Below are 22,519 nucleotides of genomic sequence, written 5' to 3'. Positions count from 1 at the left end.
AGAAATGCGACACTGTTGATGGGACACTGTGTATGTGTGTGTCCTGCATGAGTGTGAGACTGTGTGGGAGAGTTCATGCTATGTTATGCTATGCTATGTTAAAAATGGACTCATTTGGTGTTGGCTTTTGAAATTTTATCCATTAGATGCCTGTTGTCTAGCTTCCATTATTGCCGTGTCACTATACATGTAATGACCTAGAATCCATTCTTAAATCCTGGAGTGCAGATCCTAGCTTTTGTAACTACCTAGAGAACATCTTGCACTATGTGTGTGTACAAGTGAGAATCTGTATGTCATTGCACATCACATCACACTCAGCTTGTTTGTGTTAGTGGTTCCGGTAATCAGTGCTCAGATGGCCCCTCTGAGAGAACAGCATTTAAGAGCTGCTGACTTTAATCATTTATGCTACACAACACCTAGCAGGCAAGGCAAATTTAGAAGTGTATGTCCTGTTGACTTTTCCTGTAAAATGATGTTTGTACAAATGATATTGCCATGATAAAATTCTCAGCAGGAAAGAGGAAAAACTTTGAAGTAAGTCATAATTAGTAACATTTAACTTTTGTGCACGCCTAGTTATGTATCGGCTGTTTATTTATGGGCACCTTGTACAATATATATGTATGTTCCATCTTTTTATTCTATCTCACATCTACACTTTATATGTTGTCGGACAGGGAAAGTAGCATTCAGCTAGAAGAATTCAGAGGAAATCATCAGCCTGTGAGTCACTCAAAGCTAATTATGCACAGTGAGACTTAACAGCCATACAGAACTTCTTCTGTGGGGCTGAGGGCCACCTGAGCCATTAAATATGTTGCAATTGTGAGAGCAGAAGAGAGCACAAAGACCGGGTCTGTCTTTCAGCTGGAGTGGATAGACATAGCCGCTATTCAGTTTCCCCTCTTGCTTCCACTCATCCACTTTTATTGTCCTGTTACATTCCTTTTAATTCTCAATTCCTGTGTGCATAGAGAAGAGTCATAGATGGTTATTACTGCTGGGATATTTCATATGGAGTGTGCTCTAGGAGTGAATTCCTACACTAGCATGTCCACTTCAGCTTGTGAAGGACCTGGTGTGTAGCTGATCATTCAAACACTTGTCTTTTTATTTATTTCACCATTATTAATCAGTTATTCACTATCAGGATAAGGAAAATAGAGTAGCACAGTAAAAAAAAGATTTTTTTTTCATGTATTGAAAGCTAGCAGTTAAATCAGTTTATGTCTTGAATATACATGGAGTTTTCTTAACCAAATGTTTACCAAACTTAGCTATATTAAATTATACATTTGCAGCATTTGATTGATAGCCTAATGGGGTGCACTGTAGTCTCTATAAAAAAAAAATCATGCTAGCACAAATAAGTCAGGATTTAAGCATTGCTTGATTTAAGAGGAGTTAGAATGATTTGGTGCTGTAGCAGTACAAGCTCAGGATTCTTTCTTTATTGCCCAATATGTTACTAGAAGAGTTTGAACAGTTTAGATAGGGCTAGCAACATAGTCTTTTGATGTTGCTAGTAAGATGATATAATCTGTTCACTAAAGTTAGCTTTTGCAGCTAGCTAGCTAACTGAAACTTTTTTTTATTATTACATGCTCAGGAAACATTAGTTCAATTAGTTATTTAAAGTTATTTATATAAAGTTTACAAGGTTCATAGCATCTCTCCTTCAAAGTTATTTGACTTTTATCAAAGCAACTTAGTCTCAATCTTGAATGCTCCATGGCTGGACTTCTTACTGCTGTTCTCATAACCACATCCTCTACACAAAAATACAAGCGTCTATTATGGGTTGTTTGCAAAGTGAGTCAAATTGGCACTTTATGTTAAAGTAGGAATTTCTTGGTGACACTGATGGTCGACTCTAACAATAGATATAGGTTTGGCAATTTTTTACAACCATGTCCCCTACACATTACAAACTACACTGCTCATATCCCACCACCCAGACACAAGGCCTACTAACATGACTACCAACATTATTTAATTGTTTTTTTTTTTTTTTTTTTGCTCTACTGGAGCAAACTGAACAGCTTCTGATCTGGGTAGCAGAGAATGCAGTAGCCTACATGGGAAAAATATGATTTTTTGATGGTTTTTGTACATCTTTTGTACATTGTGAACCTATGTGACTTCCCAGCATGATGCAATACAGTTTTCTTCTTAGCACAGTCCTGAGCACTGTCCCCCTTTTGCACAAGCCGTCATACACGTGTATCACAAAGTCACCTCAGCATGGGAACACATCTCCGCTCTAGTGTATATGAAGGCTATTTCGGTCTCTCTGCCCTCATACTAACAGGAGAAGGAGCACGGATGTTCTGTAGTGCATGTTACACACACACACACACACACAATCTTGACTTGAAATAACAGAAAATGAATTATAATGGATATAAACCATGAAGCGAGCTGTGCACAGGAGATGCCCTTACAATTTAACAGATCTAGAATGTTTTTGGAAGAAAGAGTGGGAAAATATTGCCAAGTCAAGATTTGCCACACTGATAGACTTTTACCCAAAAAGAATGAGTGGTGTAATAAAATCAAAAGTTTCTGATTATTTTTCACTTAATTTTTATATGTTGTAGTTTCACATTGAGGGTAGAAAAAGCTTTGACATTTATCTTGGTTTAATTTTATTTACATCACAAAAACCTGTTATTTTAACATGTGTCATTACACAGCCTGTCATTACACAGCTTGTAGACTTTTTATATCCATTGTATATATCTAATAGTTTAATTAATGTGCTGCAGCTACCTTAAATGCTCTGCAGGTAAACAAATGATGTTGTACTGACTCTGAGAGCAGGATCATATGAGGTTTATGGTGTATATGGTGCATACAGTGGCTTGCATAATTATTCAAGTATTCCCCCTTGAGCTTTTTTTTACACATTCATCCAAAACTGAATGGTGGTGGTAGCATCAAGTTGAGTGTTACCCTTGGCCCTTGATTATGTCTCTGACTAAACTTTACCTGGTCATTGACTTTTGGTGGATGGCCATCTCTAGGCAAAGGTGTTGTTGTGTCATATTCTTTCTGTTTTTTAATACGGAGTTTAGTGGTGTGATGTAGGATGTTTAGAGTTGGAAATAATCCTGATTGATACTTTTCCAGAACTGTCTCCTGAACTTGTTTTGATGCTGCTTGGTTGTTTATGGTGCTGTTTCTTTAGGTATTTTCTCAAAAAATCTCTGGGTTCTCCCAAGAACAGGTGTATTTATATTGAGATCGTGTGACACTATTTGCACACATGTTGACTCCATTCAACTAATTATGGGACTTCTGATCACAACCGGTTGCACCAGAACTACTTTCGTTGTTTCACAGCAAGGGGAGTGAATATTTATACAGTCACAACTTGTATGTTTTTTGGTTTGCAAATCATTTTTGGCTATTTTATGTAAATTCATGACCTATAATACCAGTTACATTTATTGTAATTCCAGGTTGTAAAACTACAAAAATGTTCAGGAGGTGAAATCTTATGCAAGCCAATGTATGTTGCACATTTAACACCACCAGTTAAACAAGGAGCATGCTGAGTTGCACTGCATTACAAAAGATTAAACTGTATTAGTGTTTGAGTTTTCCCCAGCACGAATCTAATACAATCTAGTGTAAAGTTTTGTAATGCACTACAGCTCAGTGTGTGCTCTGTATATTATGGGACATTCACTCTCATCTATGACACTCATGCTAATTGTGTATTATTATTTCACCTGGCTTTCTGCATAGTCTCTTTCCCCTCTAATCTGTCTTTTTTGTGTGCATCTCAGCTCAGAAAGATCTGATCTGTCAGTGGCTCTGGAGGACTGCATGGCAGCGCTGGATTTATTCCTGCATAATGACTTTGACAAGGCACTGTCTAGACTCAAGAGCAGGTGAGTGTGTGAGACTTTTTGGCAGACAAGCGTTGACCACCATGTGATAATTGTGACCCTTACGGAATAATAGATGTAGATGAAATAAAGATGTGCTCTATTCAATAATGTACCTCAAATATATGGAGCCCCCCTGCAAGCCAGCTGATGGGAGGCAGTCCTGGCCACAATTGCATGCTTCACACTGAAACACACACAGAAATTGGCGTGCATATGGAATTTATATAAGAAGTGCATTTTCAGTAACACTTATTGAAGGAGACTCCAGTTTCAAATGCTGTTCCTTTGGTCTTTAAGTGAGAGGAAAACAAATGGGAGCTGAATGTTGAGAATGTTTACAGCTGCTTTACTAAGAGCAGAGTATAATTTGTCTTATTTCCATATTTTAAATGTAACTTTAAAGAGATAAAAATAACAATGTGTTGTATTTTTTAACAAAGAAAATTGTGTAATCATTGGTAAGTTGCTGTGGTATAAATGATATTTGTAAACGCTTTCAGGTCGTGCAGTTATAGGAATATAATCCTCCTAAATCAAGCTGTAAGGGATTATTTTCCTATAACAGTCTTTTTTCTATAACTGCACAGCCTGGAGTTCTTGATTTCCCCACCATGTGAAGACTGCCAGGAAAACCACTTCTCACTCTGCCAATAAAACATTCACAGTCATGTTTACAAGTAGCTATTTACAGATGCTATACAAAATAAGAATTTAATTAGAAAATGATACCATGTAGAACAAATCTTATAATTAGCCGCAGGGGTTTCCTGTAGACCACTCTCTCAATTCATTGTCAGTTCCCACCCACTACGTAGTTCATTTCTATCACACAACAACCAGAAGCTAACACATGTGTCCTCTAAGGCACATGAAGCTCTATCTGTCCTGGGTGCTCATGATTGGCTGATATTGCTCTAACTGACAGGGGAAAGTATGGCCATTTATGCTCTCTTGGACTTGTTTGGATGGCTGTGGGATCATCAGGATTCAAACTCACAATATCCTGATGATAAGGTGAATGTTGTTGTACCAGAAACATGGTAGAGATGTTTGACTAACTTTGGCACAACAACCCTGTGAAACTTGCCTGTATGTGCTTGTGTATCCAACAGCATATCAATAAATAGTATTTCACAAAAAGCTTGATCCCCTCAGATTCTCTTGAGAACATGCATCAACTGACATGCAGAACATATCTACTTCATCTAGTATGTGAAACCAGTTGCACTGATAGCAATTAAAAATGTAGGGGTGCATGTGTGTTTGTGTGTTTATTTATACCACAGTGCTGTTGAAGTCTCAATTCTGATTGGTCAGAAGGTGTCAGAAGATTAATTTTCTGTGACAGCACAGCTCTGACATTAAGGGAAATCACTGATAAGAACTTGTTTGGGGGACATTCCGCATTTAATGTAGCTATAGACTGATAAAAGTATGGTGTCATTGCTTAATTAATTTAAAAAAAATGTAATCATTGGCAAATGTTGTAAGAGGAACAAAACACTTCAGGATGTGCTGTTATTGGAAAATAATCAACTTCAGGGTGTTGTGCTGCATCAAACCACCCCAACCCTCATTATTTTCCTATAACAGCACGTCCTGAAGTGTTTTATTCTGTACGTGTTATGAAATTGAGGTGGTAATTATTACAGACATTTATAGGTCTGTGTCCTGTCTGTTCTCTTCAGCAGATGCTCCTGTTGGAGCCTCTAAACTTGCTGTGAGTCTGTTTTTCTAGGTGACACTATTGGGCAAGTCTACTTCCCCTGTAAATAAAAAAACCACAAAGAGGTTATCAAGTGGGGATTTAAATAAATGAATAACATGGGGTTTACTGCTCTCTTCCACTGTGGAACCTCTCTTTGGTTTTTGGTTTTCCCCAACAGTAAAACCAGATCCAGATGTTGTTGCCAAACTTGCAGTGGCTGGAACTTGTTGAGACAATCTGGGTGCTAATCGCTATGTTGCAGCATTCAGTCTGGGCTGGAGAGAGGATTTTAAAGCACATTAACTGCACTATTGTACACATGAACATGCATGCATGACAACAGAGAAGAGATCAACATGTCTCGACAGAAACCAAATGAAAATGAAACGGGATGATGACCATTAAAGTTAGTAGTGGTGATAAACCTAGTAGCTGTTAGACCTTCTCCAGGCTAAAACAATAGTGATGCATTCTGATTAAAGATAAATTAATGTTAATGTCCTTAAGAAATGGTCCTTACTGTTGAGAGTGCATTACGTCTGCCTTTGGGTGTGAAAGAAGAGAGATTTTTCTGAGTACAGATTGAGACTAAAGTGCTGTGTGTTTGTTTGGCTAGCTGTCCTAACTTGCAAAAACAGGGAAGGTGCAGTTCTTACTCTTACATAATGGATTTGTTCCAGTAAGTCCCAGATGAGCTCCTCCCCATTCCAGTCCAGAGTTAATGAATGGTAAAGGTATGCATCTGTTAAATTATGTGAATTTGTGAAGTTACAATTCCATTTAATGATTTATTCATTTGGCAGAAGTGAGGCAGAATAGAACTCAAGGATACTTCAGTATAAGTTTTACTTATGAGATTTTTTTAAAAAGCAGACTCATGCTCAGTGTATGATACCTGCATGCTGAATGCGAGATTTGATCCTGAATTTGAATTTGATTTGATCCTGAATTTTTTTACTCACCTGTCTGAATGTTTATGAGATAATCATTTCTGAACTGAAAAGAGGCCTGTCTAATCAAAAGTGTGTGAACATCCATAGTATATTCATAAAAGATTTTTTTTTAATGGAAATAGATGGATGGATGTTGGTGCCAGATGTGCTGGTTTTCAGAAAGTGTTTTCAGAAGTGATTCAGAAACTGTTGGTCTCCTGGGATTTTTACACACAACAGTCACTACACTTTACACAGTATGGTGTGAAGAACAAAAAATATCATGTGAGCTGCAGTTCTGTCATTGGAAATGCCTTGTTGATTAGAAAGGTCAGAGGAGAGTAACCAGACTGGTTGGAGCTGATGGGTAAATCATGGTAACTCAAATAGCCACACCCATGGTGAGCAGAAAAGTATCTCATATAGCACATGAACCCATGTGGCAGATGGGCTAAAACAGCAGAAGACCTCATTCATTCCTGTCAAGAACAGGGATCTGAGGGTACAGAGTGGGCACAGGCTGTCTGAAACTGGACAGGTAAAAATTGGAAAAAGATCGGGTGATGTATTTCATCTTCAACTGCCCAATTTTGGTGAACCTCTGGCCACTGTAGCCTCAGATTCCTGTTCTGGCAGATCTGCTGTGTGATAAACTTTGTGTGTGTGTGAGGGTCACGCCATCACTCAGCTCTCTTGTAGTCTGGCTGCTGTTTTGTAGGTCATATGATTTGAATTGAGCAAGATTAAGTGTGATGACACATTGGTCAGGAGTTCAGGCCAGCGCTTTTTCATATTTACGATGGTTTACACTGCAACAACGACACTAATTCACACACTAATTCTCAATTCAGTGGAATTTCAGTTTTTGAGCTGTTTTTCCAGTTAATCTGTTTGTAATTTTAGGGCTGGTAACTACAGTAATTTAGGTAATGATTGACATGAAAAAAAATACTAAGTAAATGGTAAGGCTTGATGTTATGACAATATGAAATATATTGAAATATGTATATTAATTTTAGCATCATGATGCATTTTTCTGAGTATCATGGGTATAATCACGTGTCAGTGATTTTATAACTCTGTTGTTATTTACAGTAAAAAGGTAGCTGATTGGATTTTTAAAAATATTTTTGTACTGGCACTAGTGAAAGTTAACTACATTTCCTTAAATGTTTTTCTTTTTTTTTTTTTTTTGGCAAAATACGATGATACAACATGTATCTTGATATAGCTTATCTTCAGGCCAACCTACTAAATGGTCTTTGTAGATGTGTCCGTTTTAATAATTGCAGTATTATTTTCTCCTATGTATTGCTTACACTATTCTTATTAGTAAACTTTTGTCCTTTTGTGCAGTAAATTAACGACAACTGTGCTGGTTTGTTTCCTTTTTGCTGAATGTGCTGCTGAGAATATATTCTGAAGGCATCCTCGACAGGCTACATTAAGCTGTAACAGTGTGTATAAGGGTTTTAGTGAATAGGAGTGAAACGTGAACCATGCAGACATTCAGCATTCCTTTGTGCGTTGACCCCACCAGCATTATTCCATCTTTGTTTCAGAAAAAGAAACTGGGTTAAACTGGCTTAGCCAGTAATCCTGCTGCTGAGCATTTTGGACCTGCAGTGTCACATTCTCTCCAGTTCACACTGGCCTGTTTCCTAGCGAACTCAACCCAACACTTTGCTCAGTAATGATGGTGCAGTAGCTCTACCTTTGAATAGCCACATTTTTAATGCAAAGGAGCGGTTTCTAGCATATTTAAGGTGATATATCCCTTATCACATCATAATAATGACCATGATCCTTTGAAGGCATTGTGTTACACCGTGAACTTTGTATTATTTGATACAGAATATATATTTTGAGCGAATGCGCTGTATTAGTTTAGGACGTGTACTTCCTAAGGCTCTCTGTGTTCAGTCATTGTGTTTATCGCTTTGTCTCAGGTGTATTTTCATGTGCTGAGTCATCTCATCTGATTGTTGTCATGCTATGAATAGATCAAATCTTTCTTTGTGTGTTCTCTGACAGGAATAAAGAGAGTATGTATCATGCGCTCACGTATGCCACCATTCTGGAAATGCAGGCAATGATGACCTTTGACCCTGAGGACATCTTGTCAGCAGGAAACACCATGAAAGATGCTCAGGCTGTTTGCCAGCGGTAAATGCACTGTCTCTTTCTATATATTACTATAAGGTTTACAGTGAAATGAATAAATTAACAGACTCTACATGCATGTGTGCATAAATCCTAAACTACATCAGAACAGGAACATTTTTTTTTTAATTATTTTAACGTTGTGTCAAATACAAGTAGCATCTGCGTTCACATTCACATAATGGGATTAAGTACTAATATGAGAGACTTCTTTCAGTTTAAGTAGCCCCAGGATTGTCAGGCTCCAGGATTGTCAGGCTCCTCTGTGTCATGTTAGTGATATAATCACAGAATAATGCATGGCGTTGGGTGTCACCAGGGTTTCCTCAAATCAAGGGGGTTGATGGAATTTCTGAACCAGCTGACACAGTATTTGCTCGAGTGTTTGTGTGAAAATGTGCAGTATGTATGTTTTTCAAGAGGGACATTTACTCAGGAAAGGCCTTACAGTAAGTGATGTTGATAGCGGCTACACACACAGGGACAAAACCATAGCAATATACAGACAGGGGACAAAAAAAAAAATTTCAACTACACACCTATGGGAGAGATTGGACTGATATCCTGGACAGCACATCATCAAAACACCAGTCTTGTTTGTGGAAGCCCAAAACCTTATTAAGCCATTTGATATTGATTTTTCCCCATTTAATTTCTCACCTGTCATTATATCTGACATTCTTACACCATTAATCTCAGACACCTATGCAGTAGCATAACCCAGTTCTGTTAGAACAATATTATCACAAATTGCAGGTTCTTTCAAAATACAGAGATACTAAAAAGGATTGATACTGGGTCATATAATGATTTCTGGAGCAGCTCTGGACCAGTTTCTCCTCCTTGACATCAAAAGATATTCATGATCAAAATTCATACGTCACCCGGAGAAGCTTTGCCAGAAAGACTTATTTGGATTCACACAATTGAACGTTTGTTAATGCTGGGACAGAGAACTGTTAGCACTGTCTCAACTTCTGTTTAGACTTAAGAATCATTTTACATTTCTCATTCCTAATTCACCTGGGAGATTTAAATACAATGTGAGTCACATTATTATGCCTCAGGCAGCCTGGAAGATTTCCTCCTTCCCAGAATGATGACATGAGCACTTCATGCTGCCTGTAAAACTGATAAAAGCCAAACTGAATTGAAATGGTTCATACATTAGTAAGCTCAAAGCCTTTCCTTAAAGGAAATGCTCCTCAGCATATTTGGCAAAATTGAGCATGTCTTGGTGCTGGTCGATATAGAAAATCTAGTGTGTACTGTAAATTGTAAACTTTACTTTGAAAATATTAGGAAACCGATTGTCTGAAAGTTTTCACTTTGTTCATTAGTTTCAGTTTGTTTAGTAGAACATTGTATAGGTAACCCATGTCATGGCAGTACACGTAAGTCTTGTTAACTCTGACTTCTAAAACAAATCAGTTCTTAAATACAAATCAGAAACTTAAATATTCATGTTAAATAGTCAATACTCAACACAGAACGTTCTCTGCTCAAATCTAAGCATTCTCTTTAGTAGACAAATATCAAGACACGGATTGCCTTAAAAGTTTCAGGTAATCTGATTTAAAATGTGTAATATGGGATTAAACAAGGAGTGAGAACAGTTTAAGGTTGTTTATTCATTCTATAAAAACTGGTCTCTTTAAGGATCATCCTGTTATTTCATCCAGTGATGGCATGAAATAGCTTGTTTGTGAGCTTTTTAGGCTACATGCATGCTGGTCTAGCATAAGCAGTCTAGGAGCTGCAGTGGTCCAATTTTGATGACTGTCTCTTATATAACTGAATCAACATTTCAGTAAATTAAATATATTGCTTGATTTGCTTATATATATATATATATATATATATATATATATATATATATATATACATATATATACATATATTAAAAGACACTATGTGTTAATGTAGGATTAACCTATGCTCATCAAATTTAGTTATAATTTAATTAAATGCCTCTGGTGATTATAGACAACAATTTTTTTTATTCTGGTGTGATGAGGTTATCACTGTTATTACAGGTATCGTAAGAAGTCCTCCTTCAACAGCAAAGCCTTTACAGAAGGTGAGTGTTCAGTCTTTATAGTCTTTATAGTCTACACATGCATCTTGTACATTCATTTCAGAGACTGACTAGTTACAATTATGCCAGATATATGCTGACATACTGTTTATATTACACTCATATAAACAGTCAAGCAAATCTTGTCTGTTGCTACAGCATGGTACTTGTTTTTTAAAGGTGTTTGACAGTGTTTGTGTTAATACAATGCTGTGAGTCTGACTGTTGATTTTTCAGAGGAGCTGCATGCTGAAGTGTGTTATGCTGAGTGTCTCCTCCAGAGGGCAGCACTGACCTTCTTACAGGTTAGTCTCAGTTCGCTAAATGCAAAATCCACCCTGAATGAGTTGTACATTAATATATGTAATCTGTATGTTCTCTTCAGTTGTGCAAAAGATTTATTTTATGATAAAATCTGAGTTGACTTTTTCCAGTTTAAACCACTGATCTTGGTGCCAGTGGGAATTCATCTCTACCTAAAGTGAGCGATGCAGCAGTGCTTTAATCCTTTAATTTGTCCATTTGAACACTCTGCATCAGAAAGAAAGAAACCAAAGTCACTAAGCACGTCACAAATATTTCAATATAAACATCTTTCCTCCCCATATTTTAGGGTGGAGTTTTCCTATATTTGATGAATGTACATTTTGCAGTTTAAGTTTTGAGTTAAATATATAATCAGGATAAGCAAGCATCATTAACTATTTTTAATCTGTGTATGCAGGACGAAAATATGATCAGCTTTATCAAAGGAGGAATTAAAGTGAGGAACAGCTATCAAATATACAAGTATGCAGTGTTACTCTTGCTTCTCTCTCAATGCAGTCCATCAGGTGATTTTAATGATGGTTATTGTATACACTTGAACACCAAAGATCTTTTTTTTCTTTGAGTTTGTGTGTCCTCTGTGCTTTCAGGGAGCTTCATACAGTCCTGAAATCCTCTGATTATGTTCATGGTCAAAGTCATGGCCACTTTGAGGGAGGAGTGAAACTTGGAGTGGGAGCTTTTAATCTGGTGAGTGTAGTTGTTTGAAAGTAGCAAACAGTTTGGATAAAGAAAGGAGTAGATCTGCATTTGACTTTCCCTTTTTTATTGACAGATGCTTTCCCTGTTGCCCACGAGGACCCTGAGGATGCTGGAGTTTGTGGGTTTCTCTGGTAATAAGGTGAACTCACCATTCTGTGGGACTTATCCTGTATCTGGTTCAGAGATGTGTGTATTTGGGGTGTATACCATGTTAACTGTGTTAACTGTGCATGTGTGTGTGTGTTATAGGAGTTTGGACTGCAGCAGCTCCAGGAGGGCTCTGCTGAGCACACGTTTAGGTCTTTCCTGTGCAACATGCTGCTGCTTTGCTATCACACCTTCATGAGCTTCATACTGGGTGAGACAAACTCAGAAATAGCAAACTGAGTGTTTTAGAAGCACGCAGACCAAAGAATTCCAAAACAACAAGATAACACTCGGATGCTTTAAGTGTGCTGTGTCCATATCCATAATCATATCTAAGTTTTATGAACAGAAAGTGTTTTTCTTTGTGTGGGTATAATTCAGGGACTGGAGAAGGAGACGTCAAGGATGCAGAGAAACTGCTTCAGCCGTACCTAAAACAGTATCCTAAGGTATGGTATATTTGCTATATGTTGCATAGTTCTACCAGAATGTGTCCAGAACATAGACAATGCAAAGATGTTGCATATTAAAACATGAAGTTCAAAATATGCAACCATGAGCACATGACAACTCTTGCTTCATGCTTAGATATATTATGTATAAATATTTATTCCAGAAGGTCAATGGGCTCTTCCTCAAGCGTTTCTCCGCAAGGTTCTTTGTATGCTTAAGGGTCCAACGTTTAAAAGGGTTTTATGTGGAAACTTTTCTGAAAATAAAACCATTCATCCAGCAGCACAAACCAGAAAACTCTTTATCCTGCTAGATAGCATCCACAGGCCAGAATATTTGTGAAGGTGTTGGAGTCAGATGTTCACAATCAAAGCTAAATAAAAATATTAGATTATAAAAAAATTCTTTGGGAGAATGATGATTACATGGTACATGATCTGAGTTGGAGGGGTTAAATTCTTGCTGTATTTGTGTTTAATTCTTTCTAACTAACACACCTGATGTATCTTAGGATAGGCTTTGTAGGTTTAATTATCCATGTTATATAGAGTGTTAAAGCAAAGAAAACATGGAGAAATCCAGAACATGGGGTTCTCCAGAATGAATATGAAAACATATATGTATTGGATCTTGCATGCTGATTCACCTGAGGGAAACAACACACCTCTAATCGTTACTCAAACTCTTAAGAGAATTTTCTGAGAACACTAGGACAACATTAGCAAATCTTTTTCTGAATACTGTTTCTAGGACCTGCTGGTTCCTGCTGGTTTGGTCTGTATATGAGTGTTTTTTCATAATGTTCTTACAAATATTTGGTTGTAAGAATGTTAACACAAAGGTTTCCTTGAAGTTTTTGTCCAATTAAGAACATTGTGTGAGCAATGTTTTAAAGGCATTGTAAAGCAAACCATTATAACAGAACATCACTTTTGCATTCTTTCTGAATTATACCTCAGCACTGTTGATTTCTTGATTAATTTTCTGTAACAGAATGACTCTGGCTGCAATGCAAATCACAGGTTTATATTAATGTGCTTGTTCTAATTGATTTTTAAGTGTAATCATTAATATGGTGATGGTTTCTGTAAGGGGATGCTTATTTTGCATTTTTGGAAGGAGTATTAAGTGTCAGCAGTTTTTGTAACAGGCAGAGGTAAGGCTGTTGGAGGCTTTTTTGGTTTACATTTCAAGCTGCATTTTTTTTGTCTTATTAACTTCAAGAGAGAGAAAAAAATGGAGGCTGGTGAGAGAATGACTGTTCATAGTTGCTAAAATGTTGGAGATAATAGGAACTAACTTGTTTTGCGGGCGTTTCCCAAAATTAAACATAACTTTACTCGGTTAAAAACTGTGATACTTAATAAAACATTGTTAAGTGCTGGTAAATTGCAGTGATATAAGAGGAATAAAACATTTTGGGACATGCATTACAGCTGAAGCTTCTTATATAGATTTTATAGATATATGTATCTTATCAAAGATAAGAACATACCAGTAACATTCTCTGCTGGGGTGGTATCTAAAATCACACACTGTGTGTTTCATTTTGAAAAACTCCAATTTTCAAAGCTGGTTTGCCACCTACATAGAGCTGTGCTGCTCACATTGAGTCCTGAATTTAATCCTTTTCAGCCTGTATATTTTGCCCTCCTGTGTTCACAGGGATCTATCTTCTTGTTCTTCGCTGGTCGAATTGAAGAAATCAAAGGCAACCTAGATGCTGTGAGTTCCTCTAATCTATAATCTGTTCATTCTCAATTCACTCCATGCACTTTATTCATGTGGGCATACATGATGTGACTTTGTGTCTGTATGTGCTTGTGTGTGTTTCAGGCTATTAAACACTTTGAGGAGTGCTGTGAGGCCCAGCAGGACTGGAAGCAGTTTCATCACATGTGCTACTGGGAGCTGATGTGGTGTTTCACCTATAAGCGACACTGGAAGATGGCTTATTTCTATGCAGACCTGCTCAGCAAAGAGAACGCATGGTCTAAGGTGACAACCCATAGCATTAAGCTGAGGAAGCACTTTCTCACAGGGCTTTAGTGCAGCAGAATTGTATTTTTGCAACTCACTGTATATGAGAGATTTTACTGTGGAATTATGTTTAAAATAATATGTAAATAAAAATGTGAAGGTGATGGGAGTAGTAGTTGTCATCATGAAGATGACTTCATGATGAAGCTGTGATCATGTTGAGTTTGGGTTGTAATTTTTCTGCAATTTTTTTTTGACGCACATTCACAAACCTGTTTTTTTGCAGGCCATGTATGCATATATGAAAGCTGCCTACCTTAGCATGATGAGTACAGAGGAACGTCAGCCATTTGGGGCGAGCGATGTGGCATTATTCAGGTAATGAAAAACTACAGAGTGTATGGCTTGGGAGTTAACGTGGGGAATGGCTTCTGGTTTGGTCAGTATGAAACACAAAAGAGGGAGCATAAACATAACAGCTGCCTACTGTCATGTTGTTACAAAGAACATCTTGTTCGAATGGCTTTGTAAGTTCACAATGGTTTGATACAGAGTACACTATTGTCATTTAATGTGTTTCTGCAGGCAAGTGCCTGGGCTAAAGCAGAAAATAGCTGGAAAGTCTCTACCCACTGAGAAGTTTGCGATCCGCAAAGCTCGCCGCTATAATGTAGACAACCCCATTCCTCTGCCTGCACCTCCACTGGTCAGTATCTGTGCACTGTATGCTGTGTGTTTATGGATTTACCTGCTCCACTATAAAAACAGGTGACAAATTAAAGGAAGCATGAAACATTTAATAAGGCATTGGGCCCCCACATGGCACTAGAGCAGCTGCATTTCACCTGAGCATTAATTCTACGAGTCTCAGGAACTGAACTGGAAAGATAAACACAATTCTTCCATAAAAGATTCCCTCACCTGGTGTTTTGATGATGAGCACCATCTAGCACATTAGTCCAAATTTTTCCATAGGTGTTCACTCGTGCTGAGATCTAGTTATCCTTTCCTCTAAAGGGACAAGTGGACCCAATTCATGCTATTAAAAAGGCCCTCTAGAGCAGACCTAGCATTTTCCCATTTAATTTGTCAACACGAATAATTAAATAATAAGCTGAGAATGTATTAAAGATTAGTATTATACCTTCAGAGTTCTGTAATTACAGGCATACTACAGGGTGTCCCAAAAGTCTCCATTCATAGGAGAATTTAACACTTTTTAGCAAGATGTAACTTTATCTACAAAATATCCTCTACATGATTGCCATTTCTTTGTAAACACATACGGAGTCATCTCTCCGACTCATAATGAACTCGTGTTAACACATCTGGTGTTATGCATGAAATTGCATGTTCATCACAACCTTGTGACAGCTTCCAGATCCAGCCATGAGAATGATTTCAATATGTTCTTCTTTTGTCAAATGCATTCTTAAAGGCTATCTGAAAAAATATATATAATATCAACTAATTATGAAAAAACTTGGAAGACATTTTGATAAAAAGTGTTAATTTCCCCTAAGTATGGAGAATTTTGGGACTCTGTATATCATATGAAAACCCTTTAGGAACTGTCAGTTGTCAGACATGTGTCTATAAGACTGTTAGGCAGTCCCTTGCTTAGGGAAATGTTTACAGATTAAACAAACTTGTACAGCAGGACCAGCAGTGTTGTATGCTTCTGTTTTTTTGTTTTTATTATTATTTTTTTGCTCATAAGCCGTTTTTTTTCCCTGCAGGAGATGATGTATATCTGGAATGGCTACACGGTGATCGGGAAGCACAAAGACTTGACAGAGGGCATGTTAAAGACACTGGATGATGCTCAGCAGAAACTTGAACAGAATCCAAGTACTGTCTCAGTTCAGCCATTTGCATGACCACATAACCAGACACTCGAGATTTGCTAGCAAAACACAATGCTCTTCCATACCAAGTCCAGTACAGTATAGACTGTAATGTGCATTACATTAGTGATTTTTACATTAACATTAAGTTGGATGCTTATAAACAATAAACGAGATGTATGGCCATTCTAATGGCTCAATAATACCACAAATTATGGCATAGTCTATGTATAATTTTTTCAAGGAGAGTGCTGTTGATCATTGTATCCTGTGGGTTCTCCTTCAGGGACAGAGTTCTCCATAGATGACCAGTGTGTGCTGAGTCTGCTGAAGGGTCTGTGTCTCAAGCACCTAGGCTACACCGAAGAAGCTGAGCACTATTTCACTCTTGTCCTCTGCAAGTGAGTCATTCTGTACTATATGATCACTCTTTAAATGAGAGTTCACTGCCAAAAAAGAAAGATGTTTCCCTTGTTTGTATAAAGCAGACAATTCAACTTTGATGGGAGGCTAGCCCATTGCAGGGCACAATCGCACACACACTCTTTCACACACTACGGACAATTTGGAAATGTTAATCAGCCTACAATGCAGGAAACCCCTGAAGCACTGGGAGAACATGCAGACTCCAGTGGTGCGAGGCAAACATGCTAACCACTAAGCCTAATGAAAATTGGCCAAGTGGTTCTCATTAATTGTTAGAATTATTAGATACTTATAGGAAAATGGTTAATGAAAAGTCAATTCCCATTCGAAAATGTTTTTCAACAGGGGTAGTAGCAGACTAGGTAGCACTGCGGCTTTACAACTCCAGCATCTCTGGTTCAATCCTGAGATTGGGTTACTGTCTGTGTGCAGTTCTGCACTTTCTCCCTGTGTCCGTGTAGATTTCCCCCGGTACTCCAGATTCTTCCCACTTCCTAAAGTATGCCTGTAGATTAGCTAGCTACTAGCTACTCTAAATTTCTTCTTGTGAGTGTGTGTTTGTGTGTGTGTGTGTGTGTGTAGCCCCACAATCACTGGCATAACATCAGTGTTGAGATATGGTCTGGATCCACTGGAACTCTGATCGAGATAAAGCAGTTAATTCTTAAAATATTCTCTCCTTTAAGTTAACCTAGTCGAGTAGTCGTACCCAAAGTTACAAGCATAGCATTCTATTAGTAATTAAACTCCATTTTCCTAGTCCAAGTCTCTTGCTGTACTGGTCTCAAGTAAATGACAATGTGCATGTTTTCAGGTTGGAGAAATCTGAAGATGATAGCTAATGAGCTAATCTTTTTAAAGATTGTTTGAGGGTTAAATTTGGTGGAATTCTCTTGCTGTACTGGTCTCAAGCAAATGACATTGTGCATGTTTTCAGGTTGGAGAAATCTGAAGATGATAGCTAATGAGGACCTCCTGTGCTGTTATCACCAAATGCTATTACTTAGAACATTGTGTTCTCTCTGTCTTTTTCCACCCAGTGAGACACAGATCAAGTTTGACCACTACCTTGTACCAAATGCTCTGTTGGAACACGGCCTGCTGTGTCTGGAGCAGGGCAGGAGAGAGGAAGCCATTAAACTGCTAGAAATGGCCAAGTAAGCAATGAATCCACAGTAGATACATCGGCCCTTAACATGTCTGGCACTTTGTTTGTTGATCCATGTCATCTTGTGTACATATACTTATTCATATATAGACAGAGATATATGATATATGAGATATATATGAGATATGTTTACTTTCAAACTATTCCATATAATCAATTGCAAAAGTTTGTGTCCCCTATATTTTTTGGATAAAAAAGGAAAACGTGCCTAAATTTTACAGTTTAAAAATAGAATTCTGGGATGTTAATAATAAAAATGTGTGTATATCCTACAACATGACAACCATCCAAAACATAATCAAAAACAGAAAAATAGTTTAAAAAGAACCAAAAGCAAAGAAGTCCGAGTTTTGAAGTTTTGAGTTTCTCCCTCTCAGTATGACAGAGTTATAACAGAAATGTCATGAAGAATGTGTGGTAGGTGAGCTACAGGGTCTAACAGCTGCTCAGGAGTGTACAACAAGGTTGGAGGTGGCTATAAAGGCAGAGTGTGGGCATATTTAGAGAATATTTATCTCACATTCAGAAAACCTCTGAACTGATATCATTTTCATTTTTTCATGGAACATCTGTGAAACAAAATATACATGTTTCATTAATGACTAAGATATTCTCATTTAGTTTAATTGCTCCATATCAATCTATAATACGGCTGATTAATGTTATATGGCATATGTAGTAGGGGTTTACAAAGCCTATATCTGAATCTGTTTTGTTCTCCAAATATCCATATCTGTAATGGGCCTAAACCTGAAGTGTTTTTTTTAATGAACAATAATACTCTGACCCCAGAAACACTGGAAAACAGTGTCTTTGAATTCTGGCTCTGGCAGTTTTTTAATCCTGCTTGCACAGATATCATTTTTATTTTTTTTTTATTTTTATTTCTGTTTATTGTACCTGCCAATAACATTTCTAAGACATTTAGTTGGTTCTATGTCCCAAAATATAAACAAACCAGTAGCCTAATTTAAACCACCACAACCCTGACCAGGCAGTTACTAAGGATTAATGAATGATATAAATGCATCACGCAGCGCTGCACGTTATTGGTCTTTGTTTATCACGCGAGCTTCATATCTGATCACTCACTCACACACCCATAAGGGAAAAAAAAAACCTCACATGACTTTTTGCTGTGTCTTGATCCCAGTCATTATGGACAACTCAGGTTTTAATCACGTGTCCTGTGAAACTTTCTGGAAAGCTTTCTATGAAAAAAACCCAATGAATATTGCACCTTCTATTCATGGCATATATACCCTTCACGTTTTCCTAACATGAGCACTGTTCCTTTTCTCTATAGGCAGAACTATAAAAACTACTCGATGGAGTCACGGACTCATTTCCGGATCCAGGCAGCGCTACAGAAAGCACAAGCCATAGAGGAGAATGGGGAACCCTGCTCTCCCTCAAGCCCTTAACAACCATGGTAACAACAGAGTAAGAGAGGTCACAGGGTCAACATATGCCATGCTCAGGCCTAAGGAGCCGTTTGGAGGCTGCACCAGTGCAGAAATACAAACAACAGACAAGCGGGACTGAGCATCTGATGAGAGAAACCTCAATCTCTCTCACTCACACATATGCATTAACAGTTACACACAAAACGCATTTCTATATATCAGAGACAATAATTACAATACATGGAATCCCAGATGCATGCAGTGTGAAGATACAGTCCAGCTCTGAATAAGAGGCAAAACATTGTGCTGATAAAGAAATACTTGTGCCCAAGGCTTAGAGTAATTTTTGACACAAGCATAATCCCAAGGATGTTTCTAACTCATTTGAGTAGCTCTTTGTTTTTACATTGGTTTTGCGCTCTGAGGCGCTGACGGTCTACACTGTGGCCAGCTTGTGACCTCAACAAACAGACCATGCCTATTGGCCAATCATTATTTATTGTGAAATAAGCCTTCATCTTTATGCACATGTTATTATATCATTCATTGGATACATAGTCAGTGGCGACTTTAATAGGAACACATGTATACCTGCTAATTCACCGATTTATTCAATCAGCCAATCATGTGGCAGCTGTGAAATGCATAAAAAGATCAAATCATGCAGATACATGTCAAGAGCTTCAGTCTCAAATAATATACTTCTCTGCTCATCATAGTTGTAATGAGTGGTTATTTGAGTTACTATAGACTTCCTGACAGTTCCCCTCTGATGCCTCTCAACAATAAGGTGTTTCTGTTCACAAAACTGATGCTCACTGGATGTTTTTTTTTTTTTTTGCACCATTGTGTGTAAACTCTGTTTAGTGTAGTGTGTCAAAATCCCAGGAAGTCAACAGATTCTGAAATATGCAAACCAGAACCAGGCCTTCTGGCACCAACAACCGTGCCACAGTTAAAGTTACTGAGATCACACTTTTCACCCATTCTGGTGTTTCATGTGAACTTTAACTGAAGCTCGTGAATCTGTATCTGCATTTTTTTGTGCATTGCACTGCTGCCACATGAGTGGCTGATATTTGCATGAATGAGCAGGTGAACAGGGGTTCCTAATAAAGTGGTTTGTGAGTGTATATGGCTAATCTATTTTCTTTTGTTTTTCTATGTGTGCATTACACACATTTACCTGGAGAGAGAAAATGCCCATCTGGATCAGATAGACAGAGCTCAGAACTGTTATATTAATTATATATTCCTTATATAAAAACTCACAAATAAAATGACTCAATTTATTAGTACCAAAAACCTCAAATTATTCACCAAAAAGAAACACACAACATTAGAAATTATGAAATGCATTGTATACAGTAGGAATATGAAATGATGTACTGTTTATCAGTGCCACACAGCAGCTCGGTCAATGAAATATTTTACTTATAAGCTACTTGATTTTAAATTGTAGCAGTGCTACCACATCACTATTATAAACTGTAATTAAATTAATAAGCTTTATTTTTTTTATCAGAGCTGATAAAAGAACTTTTTTTTTGACTGATTCATGTAAACCTGGAATTTTCCCGTTATCAGATTACTTAAGTACATGTAAATGCGAACTAATTCTCTAATTATGTTGTACATTGATATCATTGTTTGCTTGTTGGACTAGTGTACTTTAGCATTTACTTGAGCCCATTTTGATTAAAACTTGTATTTTTTTTCCCATACTTTCCCCAGAAGGAACATGTGCATAACAGTAATTTTACTGTTAATATATCTCGCTAGTCTGAAAACACAGTAAGTATAATAGCAGCCTCATGTCTGTCTTCTCGTTGTTGTGCAGGCTGCATCTCCATCACAAGTTACAAACTATGTAAATGCAATATTGGGAGTGTGTGGGTTTCTTTAGTGTTATTTCTTTCTAGTATTAGTTGTCTGTGATATTGGCTTTGTGAAATTGTCCCAGTATAAGTGGACAGCTGAATGTGTCTTTTAGAAAGGCAGTCTCCTTCATGTGGACTTAATCAAGGCGCAAACAAACGCCAAGTCTTTCATATTGGAGGACGGCAGAAAGGGCCTTCTGCTCTAGCCATGGCGAGGGATGCATTGAAAACCACTATAGCCTTATACTAAAAACAAAGAGATTTAAGAAAACTTGAAGTAGGATTTTTGTTAGGTTAACGAATGTTACTATATGTCCAAGAGCCTTGATCCTGTCAAATGAACACCATGGCAATGCAGTCTGTACAAATGTCTTTTAATTACAAAACTGATATTATTAATATGAAATCTCAGAGAAAGGTCTATTTTAAAGTTTGTGTTTACATTAGTTGCATTATGGATTAAATTATACATTATATTTTCTTGTGCTTTATCTCCAAGAGCAATGTTTTTTATTTTTTTGTGCCTGGTCATTCATACACAGTCAAAGCCAGGCCAAACTGAAGACCAAGTCTTACTGTTGTAGTAGATCTACAGTGTTTCTGTTAATATTTAGACTATTTAAACCCATTTGCCTCTCAGTTGCTGTATTTAGTATCAGTGTGGAGATCAAGATGAAATACTTAATTTTTTATATGAAGGACTTTAATGGATGTACAGTAAAACTAGTGAAATTCATATTTCCTCAAGGTGGTGGAAAAAGAAATTTGATTAAAAGGTGATTACATTTACAGTGTCTCAGTTTTCATGAATTCTATTTTTCCTCTGTGTACACTAATTTTACAGATAATGGGTTGTTAAGTCAACGAATTATGTTGTGTATAGCTCCTCTGCAGATCAACATTCCTAAGAAAAATTAATGTTTGTTTTATAATTTAAGATTAAATGATGACATTCTCTTCCACCCAATTTTTGTCCTTGAGTCAACAGAGAATAAGATTTATTATTTAGCCTCTATTTATCAGTATTGCAGTGCTTTGATTTATACATAATGTACTAGGGGTGTAATCCTCAGTCTTCCATACGATATAATTTCGGTTTATAAGGTAACAATGCGATATTTTACGATACCACTGAACCTGCTATGATACGATATAATTTCGGTTCATAAGGTAACAATGCGATATTTGACGATACCACTGAACCTGCTATGATACGATATAATTTCGGTTTATAAGGTAACAATGCGATATTTTACGATACCACTGAACCTGCTATGATACGATATAATTTCGGTTCATAAGGTAACAATGCGATATTTGACAATACCACTGAATCTGCTATGATACGATATGAGTTAGATTCATAAGGTAATGATTTGATATTTGATGATACCGCTG

General features: G+C 37.2%; 1 protein-coding gene across 3 annotated transcripts in view; it reads left to right on the top strand.

The window, feature by feature from the left end:
* ttc39a (tetratricopeptide repeat domain 39A) overlaps nt 1–21,910 on the top strand; it is a 29,812-nt gene extending 7,902 nt beyond the window's left edge. For all 3 annotated transcript variants that reach the window (XM_034306564.2, XM_026921835.3, XM_026921921.3), the window contains 17 exons: nt 3,801–3,905; nt 8,580–8,711; nt 10,745–10,788; nt 11,023–11,090; nt 11,510–11,574; nt 11,703–11,802; nt 11,888–11,953; nt 12,064–12,172; nt 12,343–12,410; nt 14,080–14,139; nt 14,251–14,412; nt 14,681–14,772; nt 14,980–15,100; nt 16,134–16,245; nt 16,528–16,642; nt 17,708–17,824; nt 19,142–21,910. In XM_034306564.2, the coding sequence (XP_034162455.2) occupies nt 3,801–3,905; nt 8,580–8,711; nt 10,745–10,788; nt 11,023–11,090; nt 11,510–11,574; nt 11,703–11,802; nt 11,888–11,953; nt 12,064–12,172; nt 12,343–12,410; nt 14,080–14,139; nt 14,251–14,412; nt 14,681–14,772; nt 14,980–15,100; nt 16,134–16,245; nt 16,528–16,642; nt 17,708–17,824; nt 19,142–19,259 (1,654 nt within the window). In that variant the 3' untranslated portion in view covers nt 19,260–21,910. The remainder of the gene's footprint in view (nt 1–3,800; nt 3,906–8,579; nt 8,712–10,744; nt 10,789–11,022; nt 11,091–11,509; nt 11,575–11,702; nt 11,803–11,887; nt 11,954–12,063; nt 12,173–12,342; nt 12,411–14,079; nt 14,140–14,250; nt 14,413–14,680; nt 14,773–14,979; nt 15,101–16,133; nt 16,246–16,527; nt 16,643–17,707; nt 17,825–19,141) is intronic.
* Nucleotides 21,911–22,519: the final 609 nt, after the last annotated feature.

Source organism: Pangasianodon hypophthalmus, chromosome 8 (genome assembly GCF_027358585.1).
Source record: "Pangasianodon hypophthalmus isolate fPanHyp1 chromosome 8, fPanHyp1.pri, whole genome shotgun sequence".
In the NCBI taxonomy this organism is placed as follows: Eukaryota; Metazoa; Chordata; class Actinopteri; order Siluriformes; family Pangasiidae; genus Pangasianodon; species Pangasianodon hypophthalmus.
This window is presented reverse-complemented; position numbering and strand designations above follow the sequence as displayed.